Source organism: Dendroctonus ponderosae, unplaced genomic scaffold (genome assembly GCF_020466585.1).
Source record: "Dendroctonus ponderosae isolate FM_Combo_2020 unplaced genomic scaffold, Dpon_F_20191213v2 Dpon_F_20191213_12, whole genome shotgun sequence".
Classification (NCBI taxonomy): Eukaryota; Metazoa; Arthropoda; class Insecta; order Coleoptera; family Curculionidae; genus Dendroctonus; species Dendroctonus ponderosae.
This window is the reverse complement of record NW_026017316.1, coordinates 2,478,624-2,493,656: the sequence shown is the minus strand read 5'-3', so window position 1 is coordinate 2,493,656 and position 15,033 is coordinate 2,478,624. Positions and strand designations below refer to the sequence as shown.

General features: G+C 58.3%; 4 protein-coding genes across 4 annotated transcripts in view; 2 read left to right on the top strand and 2 right to left on the bottom strand.

Moving 5' to 3' along the window:
* LOC109536570 (exportin-1) overlaps positions 1–1,837 on the top strand; it is a 4,446-nt gene extending 2,609 nt beyond the window's left edge. Inside the window, exons 4-7 of the mRNA XM_048662979.1 lie at positions 197–660; positions 718–957; positions 1,017–1,223; positions 1,286–1,837. Coding sequence (XP_048518936.1) covers positions 197–660; positions 718–957; positions 1,017–1,223; positions 1,286–1,432 — 1,058 coding nt within the window. The 3' untranslated portion in view covers positions 1,433–1,837. The remainder of the gene's footprint in view (positions 1–196; positions 661–717; positions 958–1,016; positions 1,224–1,285) is intronic.
* Positions 1,838–1,914: 77 nt separating this feature from the next.
* LOC109536551 (disintegrin and metalloproteinase domain-containing protein 9) lies at positions 1,915–8,183 on the top strand. Its single transcript, XM_019902817.2, has 14 exons — positions 1,915–2,103; positions 3,332–3,432; positions 3,486–3,641; positions 3,694–3,945; positions 3,999–4,172; positions 4,235–4,404; positions 4,467–4,615; positions 4,679–5,004; positions 5,114–5,286; positions 5,346–5,486; positions 5,542–5,743; positions 5,805–6,000; positions 6,057–6,192; positions 6,579–8,183. The coding sequence occupies exons 1-14, from the start codon at positions 2,013–2,015 to the stop codon at positions 8,065–8,067; spliced, it is 3,756 nt and encodes a 1,251-aa protein (XP_019758376.2). The 5' UTR covers positions 1,915–2,012; the 3' UTR covers positions 8,068–8,183.
* On the bottom strand, positions 8,152–9,020 carry LOC109536564 (UPF0692 protein CG33108). The gene is made up of 2 exons (XM_019902833.2): positions 8,564–9,020; positions 8,152–8,506 (listed from the first exon to the last, which is right to left on the bottom strand). Exons 1-2 carry the CDS (start codon positions 8,929–8,931, stop codon positions 8,221–8,223), a joined length of 654 nt encoding a protein of 217 aa, XP_019758392.2. The 5' UTR covers positions 8,932–9,020; the 3' UTR covers positions 8,152–8,220.
* A 1,479-nt stretch (positions 9,021–10,499) lies between these two features.
* On the bottom strand, positions 10,500–14,520 carry LOC109536550 (A disintegrin and metalloproteinase with thrombospondin motifs 7). Its single transcript, XM_048662967.1, has 14 exons — positions 14,426–14,520; positions 14,208–14,357; positions 13,062–13,216; positions 12,660–12,988; positions 12,368–12,604; positions 12,176–12,305; positions 11,981–12,110; positions 11,795–11,933; positions 11,638–11,737; positions 11,407–11,569; positions 11,212–11,348; positions 11,003–11,148; positions 10,859–10,943; positions 10,500–10,807 (listed from the first exon to the last, which is right to left on the bottom strand). Exons 1-14 carry the CDS (start codon positions 14,518–14,520, stop codon positions 10,566–10,568), a joined length of 2,238 nt encoding a protein of 745 aa, XP_048518924.1. The 3' UTR covers positions 10,500–10,565.
* Between the last annotated feature and the right edge of the window lie 513 nt (positions 14,521–15,033).

The window sequence follows — 15,033 nt, the reverse complement described above, 5'->3', positions numbered from 1 at the left end:
CCATTCGATTCATCCAAAAAAAAAAAACCCCGAACCCGGCCCTGTCTGTTCCAATTTACCGCCATCGACAACGCACTGCTCGCGTAGCGCTGTCTTTGTCTGACACATCGGTGACAGTGCCCGGGTTTGTGGGCGTATCATCGTCGGGGGCGCAGCAAGTGCACAGGACTGGACTGGGCAACATTGAAAATTTCCATAATTTTCCAGGTAATGTCCGAGAACATCACTGCCGCCATTACACTGAACGGGGAGGCGGTGACCAAACAGCCGCTGATCAAGGCGATGCGCGTCGTCAAAAAGGAGACGCTGAAACTGATCGCCGACTGGATTGCGCGCTCGAACGACAACAAAATGGTCCTGGAAAACTTCATTCCTCCCTTCCTGGACGCGGTGCTGCTCGACTACCAGCGCACGACGGTGGCGTGCGCGCGCGAACCTGAAGTCCTCAGCGCAATCGCCACCATCGTCAACAATCTGGAGGGGCACATCACGATGGAGGTGCCGAAGATCTTCGACGCCGTGTTTGAGTGCACCCTCGAGATGATCAACAAGGACTTTGAGGAGTTTCCCGAGCATCGAACCAACTTTTTCCTGCTACTCCAGGAGGTGAACAATCACTGTTTTGCCGCCTTTTTGAACATCCCGCCCACGCAGTTTAAGGTAGGTTGGCCCCGCCCCCCTTACCGGGCTCTGATTGGTTGACCGGGCGTTTTGCAGCTGGTGCTGGACAGCATCATCTGGGCGTTCAAGCACACCATGCGAAACGTGGCCGACACCGGGCTGCAGATTCTGCTCAAATTGATGCAGAATGTTGAGCAGCAGGAGGCAGCCGCGCCCAGCTTCTACCAGACCTACCTGACCGACATTTTGCAGCATGTGTTCTCAGTGGTGACCGACACGTCGCACACCGCCAGCCTATCGATGCACGCCACCATCCTGGCCTACATCTTCTCATTGGTGAGTATCGAGCGGGGGGCGGCACTGGGGCGCGGCCTAATCGCTCTGTTCGCCCGTAGGTGGAGTCGGGGCGTGTCAACTGCCAGCTAGGCCCCACCCCCGACAACGTGTTGTACATACAGGAGTTCACGGCGGCGCTGCTGCGCTCCGCCTTCTCCCACCTGACCGACAACCAGATCAAGATCATGGTCCAGGGCATGTTCAATCTGGACCAGGACATCCCCGCCTTCAAGGAGCATCTCAGGGACTTTTTGGTCCAAATCCGGGTAGGTTCACTTTAGGGCGCCCGCCCATTTTTTCGGTGTTAACGCTGTGATTGGTCCGCTAGGAGTACACGGGCGAAGACGATACAGATCTCTTCCTGGAGGAGCGCGAAAAGGCCCTGCAGGTGGCGCAGGCCGAGAAGCGTCGCGTGCAGCTGTCAGTGCCGGGCATCCTCAATCCGCACGAGGTCCCCGAGGAGATGCAAGACTAGTGCGTGCGTGTCTGACGGTGTGTGTGAGTGAGTGAGAAACGAATATGACTCGCATCAGTTTCGAATAAAGTTGGGACATCGTTGCCGTACCTCCTAAGTAATATTTGTTTGTTTAGGCCGTAAGTCAGTTTGCTAGGTTGATAAGTCGCGCCGCCGCACTGTTGTCGCTCAGAGCCCTGGAAGTTTTATATTTTTACTCTGAATTAAAAAGGTGGATAATCAAGCGTTGGTCGCTTTTTGTGTGTCTGTGGGGGTGAGTGAGTGGGTGTGAGCGCGCCATATGTTGACTACTGTTGATAGCGATATTTTTCTATTTAGTTTCTACTTGGAGCGGGCGCTTTTGAAAGGGTCTTGACGTTTTTTTCGCGGTTGTAAAGAAAGGAGTCAATAAACTATGTTTCACTACTCGGGTGTTTTAGTGGCGCCGTCGCTGGATGGCGCGGGCGGCGCCGGCGCCTACCGGCAACCCAGCAGCTGCTGCGAAACAAACGAGCATCGTAAACTGGAGCGAGAGTGTTAAGTGAACAAGGGGAAAACAGTGGTGCATTTATGCAGAAATTATGCAGGTAAAGTGACCGGAATGGCCGTTTATTCAGTGCACTGTGCAGTGCTGGTGGTGCTGCTGGCGGCCCAAGGGGGCGCCGTCCCCGGCACCTGGACCAAACAAAGAGGTGAGTCTTTGTTGTTGTTGGCCAATCGCGATGGGCGAAGGCCTTGAGTGGCCCCGTCGTTGCCATGGTGTGAAAGTGTCAATGGCACTGGGGGGCCCCTTTTTCCTGGGAAACTCCCGGTTTCTCACACTCGCCAGACATCGGGAGCGAGAAATCGGATACGGCAGTGACGTCTGCGGCTGGTCTGCAACCGGATGCGCCACTGCACATTTGTGTGTGCCGTTTCCGCTCTAATGACGGCGTTTTAACGGCCGCGGTTCACTGAACGCCGCCAAAACCCCTTTCGGTCCCATTCTAAATATACCATTGCTGACGCCCCACCAGGTGACTCAGTGCGCCGCCACTGCCTTTTCTGCGCTTTGGCGACTTTCCCCCCCATTGGGCAACACTGCCCGCGGGTTGATTGACTACGCCAACCCCCCACGGGCAGTCTGTGGTCAAGGCCATGTTGCCGCCCTTGCCTGCGTTGTCCCTAGTGTCGTCAGTTTTCCCATGCTGCCAATTTAATCGTGTTAAAGTTCCAGGTTTTTTATTTATGCTGTTCCGGTCAAGCTTATAATTAAATCGGCATTTGTTGGTCCAGTTCTGATTCGATGCTTGCCCTTGCTGTGCTGTCTTTTCTCTTTTGCGTCGACTTGCTTCTTTGCTGCAATCTTGCAATAATGTTTTGCAGCACGCTGGAAAAATTGAGAAAACACTGTTTTCCCATTGGGTTCTGAAGGGTTTGAAGATTCGAAGCACCTTGCCACGTTGCCGAGAGTTGAACGAAATCCGCAAAAGTTGCACAATTGGAATCTTACATGTTTGTGACAGCCGCAACACTGTCTGGTCAATTGGCTGTTGAGGATTCAAATGTGCGCTCCGCCACGTTGTCGAGTTTCCGAAAATCCGAGAAACCCCCGCCTGAACATTGATGACAATTCGAGTCAATCCCTCAAGAATCCTGGTGGGGAATTTTTCTCCTGGAAAATGCGACAGCACTGCCTTTGGCGGCGTTGTCGGGTGAATTTTTTTCGGAAATGTGGCGGAAATGACCTGGATTTCTGCAACCGGAACGGCAGCGGCGTATCCGGCCGATTGGAGGCGTGGGCGTCCGAAGCGCGCCGTCCAATCACCTGGCACTGGCGCCCGCTTCGAGTTCAACTGTCACGCGCGTCATCCACTTAACCAATCAGACGGCGCTAATTAGTGTGGGCGGCGCACTAATCGATGACGCATTGTTTCGCAGACGAGCCACTTCCGGCCGCCGATTTCCACCGGCACTCCGTCATCAGGCCCCGGATGTACCATGGCCGCTACGGGCGCCATCTGCCGGACACCAGGACGCAGGTGAGTGGTTCGCCCAGTGGTCCGATCAGCGCGCCATCTCTGGTTTTTTGCAGAATGGCCGCCACCAGCAGCACATTGTCGTCGCGATGGAACTGGGCGGGGCGGAGGCGTGGCTCGACTTGACGCTGAACCAGCGCCTTCTGGCCAAAGGGTTTTTCCATCGGCGCCAAGTGAATGGCAGTCGAGTGGTGGAGCGCCCCAATGAAGAGGTAATTTTTGTTTAATTTTAATTATTTTTATGAAAAATTAATTTAATTGCAGGAAATCAATCACTGCCACTATGTGGGCAAAGTGCGGGGCAGGCCCGAGTCATGGGCGGCGCTGTCCACGTGCCACGGGCTGCAGGGCGTGGTCTTCGACGGCCACGAGCTGCACTACGTGGAGAAGGGCGGCCCCCACCACTTGCTCTACGCGCATTCCGACCTGAGGGAGCACAACAAGACTTGCGGCTACAGGGGCGCGGCCGCCGGCCCCGCCCACGCCCATTCATCGACTGATAACCGCATTCTGCGGGTAGGTGGCGCCTCCTGTCGACCTAATCCCATCTGAATGTTGTGACGTTCCAGTATAAGCGCTCGAGTGACAGTGCGACTGTCATTCGCGGCCCCTACAACGCCAACCGCGACTCCAAATACCTGGAGTTGGTGCTGGTGGTGGACAATCGCGAGTTCAAGGAGTTGGGCGAGAATCAGCGCCGCGTGGTGGACCACTGCAAAACCATCGCCAACATTATCAACGGGGTGAGTCATTGTTTTGACAGTTGCAGGCAACTGTCATTGTGTGTGTGTGTGCGCTGTTGCAGCTGTACGCGCCGCTGAATATCTTCATTGCATTGGTGGGCGTGGTCGTGTGGAGCGAGCACGACGAGATCATTTTCTCGCTGAATGGGGACACCACCCTGGCCAACTTCCTGCACTATCGCAAGAACAAGCTGCTGCTCGAGCATCCCAACGACAATGCGCAGCTGCTGACGTAAGTTGCGGCGGCCCCACTTGACTGCTGGCCAATCAGTTGAATTGATTTGACATTGACAGGAAGTTCAACTTCGAGCAGGGCGTGGTCGGCAAGGCGCTCAAGGGCCCGATGTGCACGTTCGAGTACTCGGGGGGCGTGAACAACGACCATTCGCCGGTGGTGGGGCTGGTGGCCACCACGATTGCGCACGAAATGGGCCACAACTTCGGTGAGTAGACGGCAACCGGGCGTGCGCCCTCAATGTTGACGCGCGGCTGTCACTGTTGGACAGGCATGGAACATGACACGGTGGACTGTCAGTGTCCGGAGGAGCGCTGCATAATGGCGCCCAGTAGCTCGACGGTGGCGCCCACCCATTGGTCCTCCTGCAGTCTGAACTATCTCCTGCTCGCTTTCACCCATGGCATGGACTACTGTCTGAAGAACAAGCCGGAGTTTCTGTTTGACAGCCCGGTGTGCGGCAACGGGTTTGTGGAGCCGGGCGAGCAGTGCGACTGCGGCATGTCGCAACACTGCGAGAATCCCTGCTGCGACTCCGCCACCTGCATGCTGCACGCCAACGCGAGCTGCGCCACCGGCGAGTGCTGCGATCTCAGTGTGAGTAGTGGGCGACAACGCCGCAAATGCAGGGGAATTTTTTTTAAAAATTTAAAAATTCTCCCAACCCCTGTGTGATTGTGACAAACGTTGATTGGTGTTCCCGTAGACATGCAAGCCAAAGGGGGCGGGCACCGAGTGCCGCTCCGCCCAATACGAGTGCGACCTGCCCGAGTACTGCACCGGCCAATCAGAGTTCTGCCCGCCCGACATTTTCAAGATGGACACCGAGAGGTGCGACGAGGGCCGCGCCTTCTGCTACCACGGCTTCTGCCGCACCAGGTGGGCGTGTCCGCTTGCTTCGCGTGGGCCCCGCCCCTTTAACCCGCCCCCTGTTGCAGAACCGACCAATGCAAGCTGCTGTGGGGCGACACTGGCAAGAGCAGCGACGACCAGTGCTACGACATGAACACCAAGGGCAGTCGGCATGGCAACTGCGGCTACAACAAGTTCAACGAGTCGTTTGCCAAGTGCGATCGCGAGTAGGTCCAGTCGCAGCCCGCAGGGGGCGCTTTTTCAAGCAGGCATCTGTTTCAGGAGCGTGCTGTGCGGGATGCTGCACTGCAAGCACTTGAACGAGCGGCTGGAGTTCGGGATGGAGTCGGTGGCCATTTTGTCGCACAGTTTCATCAACAAGAAGGGCTCGATCATTCCGTGCCGCACCGCCATTGTCGACCTGGGCACCAATCAGATTGACCCGGGGATGACGCCAGATGGCGCCAAGTGCGGCGATGGCAAGGTCAGTACCGGCACCCTCTAGGGGGGATGAGTGGTGGTGTGACGGCGCCCTCTTTTGGCAGATGTGCGTCAACCAGCGATGCAGGGACGTGCTCAGCTTGCGCAAGCAGTCGCCGCACTGCGACAAGGATTGCCACGGCAACGGCTGGTGCAACAGTCTCGGCCACTGCCATTGCAAGGACGGCTTTGCGCCGCCCCTTTGCGAGTATCCAGGGCCGGGCGGGTCTGAGGACAGCGGCCCCGCCTCCGACCCCAACGGTAGGTTTTGCTCCTCTGCCCCCGATTTCCCGTTAATTAGTTGCTTTCGGTTGCAGCCCACCAGGGCGTGGTCGTGGCGATGTTCATCATCTTCTTGGGCGTGGTGCCCATGGTGGCGCTGACCGCCATCCTGCTCTACTACGCCCGCTACAATCTGAAGCTCAGCTGGCCGAAGGCCCCGACCACTGCCACGTATGTAGAGGGGGGAGTGGCGCGCAAGGCGGGCGGCTTTAGGGGGGGCGTGGCCATCTGCCGGCCCGCCCTCATTTCCACCACCAACGCGGAGGGCATCGTGCGCAGCCACACCATCAGCCACTCGATCAAGAGCCTGGTGGGCGGGGCCAAGCCCCCGCCCCCCAGTGTGGCCTAAAGCCCCCGCCCACTCCGATTGTCTGTTTCTGTTGGTTTTAGGTTCTTGTCTGTCTGTTAGTGCACTGTAGTGCGTCTGTCTCGCTTGCACGTGTAGTCGTTCTAACCTCGCTCACTTTCCCGATTTGGTTTGGTTTGGTTAACGCTTTTGGTGGTGTTTTGCATGCCGCGTGGGGATTTGGACGCTAATCGGGTTGTTGCGCTGACAGGTCGAAGTCGCCCAGCAAGGGCAGGGGCGTGGCCTTCGGCTCCGAGCCGGCCAATCACTCGCTGCTGCACGAAGAGTCGCCGCCCCCTGCCGGCCTGCACAACGAGTTCTTCGGCAACTTCAAGGGCTTCAGCCTGACGCCGATGAAGGAGGCGGAGCCTGCGGCGCCGGCCCCCGCCCTCTCCATCAGCAGCCTCCTGAGCCGCCCCGTGCAGAAGATCAACTCGTTCCGGCGGGGCGGCGGCAGYAGTGCAGGGGCGGCGCCCGCGCTGCCGCCCATGAACCAGCCGCGCCCRGTGATTTCGAGCCCGGTGCTCGAGAGCTCCACCTCCAGCGCCAAGGAGCTGATCTCGCCGCTGAGGAACGCGCCCAAGGTGCCGGTGCGGCCGGCGCCCGGCGCCCCGGACGTCGCGCCCAAGACCGCCATCAATCGCATAGCGTCGTTTCTGAAGCCGGCCGAGAGGGCGGCGCCCGAGAAGGCTGCGCCCAAGAAGCCGCTCGACCGGACGGCGCTGCGCACGCTGCAGATCTCGGACCCGGTGCCGCAGACGCACATTGACATCGCTGTGACGGCGCTGCCGGTGGACGCCGCCAAGAGGGCGGTAGTGCTGCGCGCCCAAAGCATGCGCGCCAAGCCCAAGGAGCGCCCCGCCATACAGACGTTCGGCTCGATGCGCCAGCCGGCCGGCTACAAGCGCCCGCTCAGCTTCGCGGCCGTCAGGCCCAAAAGCCCGCCGCCGCCCGCGCCCCAGCAGCCGCCCCCTGCCCTGCAGCCGCCCAATCAGTACGACGACGTGATGGAGGGGGGCGCGTCGGGGGACAACATCTACGCGGTGATTGACGAGACGCCCAAGGAGAGCAAGCCGAAGGAGGACGCCCAGGGCCTGCTGGGGGAGATCGTGTCCGAGATCCAGAGCCGCAACTTCGACTCGATTTACTCGACGTCGACGCTCGACCGGAAGAAGGAGGAGGCGCGGCGCAGGCGGGAAGCGGAGGGCGCCGCCCCCGCCGCTGATTCGTCCGAGTACACCAACATGGGCAGCCACTTGAGCACCAGCTCGAGTGGGGGCTACATCCTGCCGTCGGCCGTCAACGCCCCGAGTCCGCCCCATGCGCCCAAGCCGAAGGAGCCCGCGCTCAGCTCGTTCAGGCGCGACGCCTCGACGCGCCCGTTCAGCAACAGCGCGGACAAGGCGCCCAAGCCCAAGGCGGCGGCGAAGGGGCGCCGCCCCTCCCCGGCCAAGCGCTCGGTGAGCAACAGCCCCGACCTGGTGACCAGCTGCAGCGCCAAGCCTGCGCCCAAGGGGCCGGACGTGCTGGCCAAGGCCAAAGTGAACAGTGGCGTGCGCCCGGTCAAGCCCCCGGTGGCCGCCAAGACGGCGTCGATTGGCGTGAAAAAGGCGGCGCGCTCCAGTTCGAGCGTGGCAACGTTGCAGCGCAAGTTCGAGGACAAGAACAGCGCCAAAACGGCGCCCAAGGTAAAGTCATAGTGGCAACATGGCGCCGCTGTTGCCCTGTTGCCGCGCATCATTTTTTGTACATACAACCAAAGATTATTATTCTCGTAAGACGACTTATTTGTAATATACTTTATTTATTAAAAATGCTCTTGGTGTTTGTAGTCCTCGAGACCGCCCTGACAGCTAGCTGTCCCCTAACTGAACCAGAACACTGCGGCCGTTGAGCCCCGAGGGGCCGTCGATGCCCCCGGGGGGCAGCCTCAGGTGGGCGCACTCCGGGGCGCTAGCCCTCAGCTGCTGGTTGCTGTCTGCCAGCTCAGTGAGCGTCCAAATCCCCACGTTTCTGGCCTTTCCGTGCCGGGCGACCACGAAAAGCGCCCTGCCGGTGTTGATCGCTCCGCTCACGACGCCCCAGTGGGCCTTGCGGCCGCCCTGGAGCCCTGGCGAGTTGTCCTTTGCAGTGTCGTATCTAATCCACGTTAAGGCACTTAAATGCAACCGCGCACTGGATCAAGGGCAAGGATACGGCACCAGCAAACAGCCCCCCTGCAGCAGAAAGCGCTTGATTGGGGCGTCGTCCAGGCGGCCGGAGTACAGCCGGCAAGTGGCCGGCGGGCGCAGGAAGCGCTGCGCCAGTTCCAGCATGTGGTCGCAGCTGAACAGCTCGCCTTGACTGGTGTAGCCCTGGGCGTGAGCGTGGGCCTGGATGGCGTCCACTGGGGCGCCCGACAGCATCGCCAGGGCCACCAGCCCGCACTGGGGCCCCTGCTGGAGCAGGCTGGGCAGCGGACGGTAGCGCCACGCCAACGGGGCGCGCAGCTCCAGGCGCCCAAACAGCGTGCACACCTTGTGCAGCTCCGGGTGGGGCTGCGCCCACTCGAAATCCTCTGCCATTGTCCCCTTTTCTCTGGCCGAGGCCCCTTGACACTTCACACAAAAACACAGCGAACTGCCCTGAAGTTGGCTTTGGGTGGTTGGTGGCACACACGTCATGAGACCGTTTAATAAATATTTCAACTACTAACTGCCGATGTGGCCAATAAACCATCCAATTGGGGTTGATCCAATCAGGAAGTTTTGTTTCTCGTTTCAAATAAATTTTATGAATATATGTGAACAAAATTATTCACAGTTCGAGCCTCTCGCGTGACGTCTTAGGCAAACCATCGGCCAAGTGCCGGAAGACCGTTGCAAACTTCACGACAGTTCAGTGTGTTTTGTGTCAAGTGCCAGTTGGGGCCCCAGTCAGGGCAGAGGATTTTGAGGGGGCGCAGCCCCACCCGGGGCTTTGCAAGGTACGTGCGCTGTTGTGGCGCCTGCGGCTGCGCGCCCCACGGTCCTGGGGCTACTGCCTGCTTTGGCCCCCTTTGCAGGGTACGCCGATGGCCGGGGCTGCTCGAGTCAATTTGAATTGGCCTTTTGATTGTTCCGGGTTGTTTTCGGGGAAGGCGCCTTTAGATTTTGCAAGTGAAAGCCGACATTCTGAGGTAAATCAGAAATGGAAAATGCACGAATGTGTGTGTATGTGTTCTACTTTTGTCGGCTTAGTATGTAGTCTGTGGTCGGCTTATTTCCTGTTTCGCGCATAGATCACAAAATATCCCCCCGGGGGTATGTTCTGTGGCATAGATAAAGACGAGTATAGATTACCAACTCTCTTGCACAATCTGGAAACGATGTCTATCCTACCGCCATCTATGATGGACCGAGGCACAACTGCGCCACGTCCTTCTTGCGGGGTTTGCATCCTTGCTATGGTCGGCAACCCATTCCAATAAAAGTTTATTGGAATTAAGATATGTTAAATATTCGGTTTGATATATTTGTACAGAGGCAAGACTTGTTTTTGATTTATAAACAAATATATTTAAATTGAATATTAAACATATCTTAATTCCAATGAAAGTAATGGGTTGCCGACAATAGCAAGGATGCAAACCCTGAACAGTAGTAGCAGAGACGCAAACCCCGCAAGAAGGACGTGGCGCAGTTGTGCCTGTTGGTTTCGCGTGCTTTCGCACTATAACCTGAGAATTTCAACTAAAAGTTTCGGTTTTTTGTAGGTTGTGTTCTGAATAGAAAAAAATCCCTCTTGAGTTTGGCATGATGGCGAATGCGCCAATAGTTGACGAAGCCCACGATATCGGCTGTGACGTTTTGGCAGGTGTGGATGAACCACAAAAAATGGTAAGTCATTCACGTGCTTACCTGAACTGATCAAACAGTTGCGAAATTTGGCCGTTTTCGTCTCCTCAATCACTTACTTGCACTAACACAAAAAATCTGAGGCGAAGCCGCCCCTGTGGTGCCCAACGTGCGCATTAATCGACGGCACTGCCCGACTAGTGCTGTCTTTGTCGGGCGCACGGCAGCCTGGGGAGCAGTGGTGCGTCCACCAGTCGCACTAGTTCCGATGTGACGCGCGAATTGCACAGGGCCGGACTGGGCGCAAGTCGTTTTCGTACATTTTCCTCGTTTATTTAGCGAAAATTATGGCAACAAAGAACAGCTGAAAAAAGCGGGTCGCCCTAAGGCTTCGGGCCACTGTTGGCACAAGGGGCGGTCGCATTGGGGCGAAAGTTCGCAAAGTGCGTGGTTTCCATGATGGTGGAGCCGATGACGATGCGGGTGGGCTGCTCGGGGCCCATCAGCGCGTTTTCGGCCTCCGTCACGCTCGATTCCTCCACCCGAATGGGCACCACAATCTCTTGGCCCACCCGCAGTTCACCCCGGGGGTCGCCCATATGCGCCTCGTCCACCACCACTTTGCCTGGAAAAAACCCGTTTAGCAGGCGGTTTAGGGGGGCGGGCGCCGGCGCACTTAGTATGTCGGACACGGGGGGCGGCGTCCACGTGAAGGTCGTGGTGGGCCTGGTGCTGGCCTTACTGGGCCTGAGCGGGTGTGCCTGGGAGTGCAACAACAATTAGGTAGGGGGCGGGGCGCGGCTGCGCCCCCTGTACGTACCGGGGCGCCGCGCTTGCGCAGGTGCAGCTTGTGCATCTGCTGCCAGATGGCGCTCTGGAACTGGCCGGGCACGAAGATGGACTTGCGGGTGCGCGGCACGCACTTCTTGCGCGTCGCGCACAGTTCGACCGTGCCGGGCCGCTCGTCTGCAACCCAATGGGGAGGGGGTTAGTGGGCGTGGCAACGACCCCCTGGGGGGGGGCGCCTACCTGTGCATTCGCTGTCCTCCACTATAATGTCGTCGGCGGACTCTTTGGGGTTGGGGCGCACGCATTCGACGGGGCGGATGCGCACGCCGCCCTTCTTGCGGCAGGCGCGGCACTTGCCCCACGGGCCCACCTTCCATCTGGCCCCCCCAAAAAGGTCTTTTCAGTGGATGGATTAAGAGGCCGAAAGGGGCTTACTCGGGCTTGCAGGGCTTCTCGTTGCACTTTTGGGGCGGGTCGGTGGGCTTGTCGATTTTCTCGCAAAAATGGTCGCTGACCAATCCGGAGCTTTGCTCGAAGCAGCGCAGCTTCGGCGCCTGGACGCCGCCGTCGCACTTGGCCGAGCACGGCTCGAACTCGGCTGCAATTGCGCGATCGGCCAATCGGCGAGCGAGATTAAGGGGGGGGCGTGGCCCGTCCGGTACTCACTGATCGACCATTTGTAGACGGGCTCGAATTGGGGCGTGGTCGTGGGCTCCATCCAGCTCCAATTGGTCGGCACGTCCAGCTCGTCCGTGGTGTATTGCAACTGCAATTGATCGGTTAGCGCGAGAGAGAGAGAGAGAGGTTACGGGGCGTGGCCTACGTAGACGCCCACATCCTCCTTGTTGTAGTCCCAGAAGAGCGTGCGCTTGTCCGATTGGATGGTGAAGTTGACAGCGCCGTACTCGCGGGTGAATTTAAAGAACGTCAAGTTGCTGGGCGGCACCATGTGGTAGCCGACTCTGGAAAGTGCCGCTAGAGGGCGCCAGCCGTCACCCACTCCACTCACCTCAGGTGGTTCCACAGGACGGTTTCTTCGTCGGTCAGGCCCAGCATGATCATCGTGCCGCATCGGTCGGTGTTCCAGATTTTGACGTTGCGCGCGCCTTCCGGCACCACCGTCACCATCCGCGCATAGTCTGGAAGCAAGCGGGGGGGTGGGGGGCGGGTGGTAGATGAGGACGTAGCCTGCGCGGCCACTCACTGGCAATCTCTTTGTCGCTCTCGCTGTCGCTGTACTCCACCTTTCTGCACATGGTGCCGTCGCCGTTGCAGGTGCCGCACGCATCCACCGCCGCCGTCGACCCCTCCATCTTGTTGTCGCAGGGAATCTCCTGCACGGCAGATGGCGCGCGCCAATCAGATCGTGCGCGCAGCTCGCCGCGACGCTACTGACCGTGCAGACGCCGCCCACGCACATCATGAGCGGGTTGCCCACCTTGCATTTGGCCCCGTCGGCGATCACCCTGGCGGCGATCTCGCGCACGCGCGTGCCCTCGGGGCTTAGCACCACGCACATGCTGCGGCAGGGCGTGGCCTCGATGAAGTCCGCCTGCAGGTAGGTCATGTTGAGGGCCTTCACGTCGGCCTTGCAGCGAGTGACGCGGAAGGCGGGCGCGTCCCGCGGACAGTCCTGCAATCAGGGAGAGTGGGAGGGGTGGTGGGCGTGGCGGCCGCGCCCCACGCACTTGCGGGTTGCAGATGCGGCGCTCCTTGGCCAAGCCCGTGCAGTAGCGGCCCTGGTTGACTGGCTTCGGGTTGTCGCACACGCGCTCCTTGGTCTGGATGCCACGCCCACAGGTGCGCGAGCACTGCGACCAGTCGCTCCAGCCGCTCCAGCCGCCGTCGATCGATTCGGGGATGGTGCCCTTGGGGACGCACTTGTTGCGCATGCACCATTGGGTCTCGTCGCGGCAGGAGGTGCCGGGCGCGTAGGCGACGCCGTCGCCGAAACAATCGATCAGCGACTCGTTGGTGGGGTTCGGGCGCTTGCAGTACATCAGGCCGCAGCGGAACTCTGCCGCAGCACAAACCACCCGCTGACAGGCCGTCCTTGTGGCGCTTTGCGTCATGCGTCATGTGTCACTCACCGGGCAACAGTTCGCAATATCCCATCACCACGTTGCTTTTCCGGAAGTGCGTCACGCACTGCTCGTCCTTGCCGTAGACCACGCCCGGCAGCACGTCGAACAGCGGGTACTCGTCGTTGTTCGGCTCGTCCTTGAAGCAGTCCAGTACGTGTTCTCTGGAATGTTCGCGAACATTATTTCCAATTTTTCCGTATTTTTCTTTTTAATTTATTCAATTTTTTTATTGATTTTCTTGTCGCGACAGAACCAGCGGAACAAAAACGGTGTAACCCTGAAGATGGCAATGTTTTGGATTTTTCAAGGGCCATTTAGAGGAATTTTAATATTTATTTATACATTAATTTTTTGAAATTTCTGTTGGTTTTTGCCAAATAGTGCGTGTGTGTGTGTGCTGTTTTTTGCGTTTTTTCTCCGAAAGGCCTCTGATTCGTGTTTGACGTTCATAGTATACTGGCGCCAAAAACAATTATTCGTTTGCTCCTCCGCTATAATAATGCCACCTTGAACCGAAAATTGGGCTTGTTTAGTCGGTTTTCACGATGGAAATATGCTGATGGCAAATGTGACCGCCAGCGAGTATCAGCAGCAATAAATAAATTAACATTACTGTTTCCAGTTCGAGCCTCTGACGTGACGTCATCGCGCGAAACAACCGGCAACCGCTCGGTTGCCGATGCAAACTTCATGCCAGTTCGGTGTGGTTTTGTGTCAGGTGTCAAGGGGGCCCCAGCCAGATAAAAGGGGGCCATTGCACAGGATTTTGGGTGGGCGCAGCCCCAGCCGGAGCTTCACCAGGTACGTACGCGGTTGTTGAATCTTTCCGCGTTATTATTTCGGTGTTTTCTAGTCAACAATGAATCTTCCTTGTTGGAGGACGCCAACGTGGACGGGATGGCGAATGCGCCAACGAGTGCGGATGCATTCGGGCCAATTAGGGCGTTGCCCACGGAAAATCGTTGCTTTAGCTACCCATTTTTGGCCCTTACTGCGATTTCTCGTCGATTGGCCAAGGAAAAGTCGCTTTCTGCCAATTTTTAGAACCGATTGCCGCTGGGAACGTGGTCTTGGCGACGCAATGGCGAATGCGCTTTAGCCATTTCAGTGTCAACAGTGAGTATTTAAAGGTGATGATTGATTGGCACTCACCTAGACAGCTTGTGCATGCTGGCCATGCTGCAGGGCGACCAGCGCACCGTGTTTGGCCGATTGAACGATGACATCACATAGGAGGCGTTGTCGGCCGGATCGGCGTTCGGACACGGCACCCCCGGGTTGCCGTCGTGCTCCATCCCGACCCTGGGAAAACGCGGTGGGTGCGGCAACGTGGCCACGTTCATTGGTGTGGAGCGGGGGGCGTGGCTTACAGATGGCCAATCTCGTGGGCGATTGTGACGGCGGCTTCGAGGCCCGCGTCCTCCGATAGACAGCAGTTGTCTTCCTTCGAGCACGCCAAGCCCATGAAGGCNCCTAGCCGATGAAGGTGATAGGGGGGCGGGGCTCGACTCACTTGGAAATGAACACCATGAGGTCGAAGTGGTTGGGATGGGTGGGGTCTGTGGGCTGCAGCGCGTTCCCCCACTTGCACACGCTCGGCATGGTCGTTCTGAAGTTTTTCGAAATTTCCAGATCGATTTCCTCCTCTTCCTTTTCCAGGTAGATGATGCGCACCAGCACTGGCTGGATGATGAACGTCATCGAGGACTCGCTGTAGAAGCTCTTCACCTGCGGCCGAAAGGTTCAGTGGGGGGAAGCGAGACGGCGCTAGCCGGTTCTCACCACGCCGAACAAGGTGAGCACCCAATGCTCGATGTCGCGATGGCCGCGATGCTTCAAGATCATGCCCTTGTCGCAGATGACCAGCAGCTCGATGTATTGCGCGCTCACCTCTTCCTCCAAGCCGCGCTTGACGAGGCCGCCACCATCGCGCAGCTTCTCTCTGCGAGCAGACGTTGGCGTCTTTGCGACTGGGGAG

What these genes read in the sequence shown, in the direction of transcription:
- LOC109536550 (XM_048662967.1), bottom strand. Translation starts at nt 14,520, where the DNA reads ATGGGCTTGGCGTGCTCGAAGGAAGACAACTGCTGTCTATCGGAGGAC. An exon ending in GCCCACGAGATTGGCCATCT is followed by an intron (nt 14,358 to 14,425) that starts GTAAGCCACGCC and finishes GCGTTTTCCCAG; the next exon opens with GGTCGGGATGGAGCACGACG. An exon ending in AGGAGGATGTGGGCGTCTAC is followed by an intron (nt 11,738 to 11,794) that starts GTAGGCCACGCC and finishes GATCAATTGCAG; the next exon opens with TTGCAATACACCACGGACGA.
- LOC109536564 (XM_019902833.2), bottom strand. Translation starts at nt 8,931, where the DNA reads ATGGCAGAGGATTTCGAGTGGGCGCAGCCCCACCCGGAGCTGCACAAG. An exon ending in GGGGGCTGTTTGCTGGTGCC is followed by an intron (nt 8,507 to 8,563) that starts GTATCCTTGCCC and finishes AACGTGGATTAG; the next exon opens with ATACGACACTGCAAAGGACA.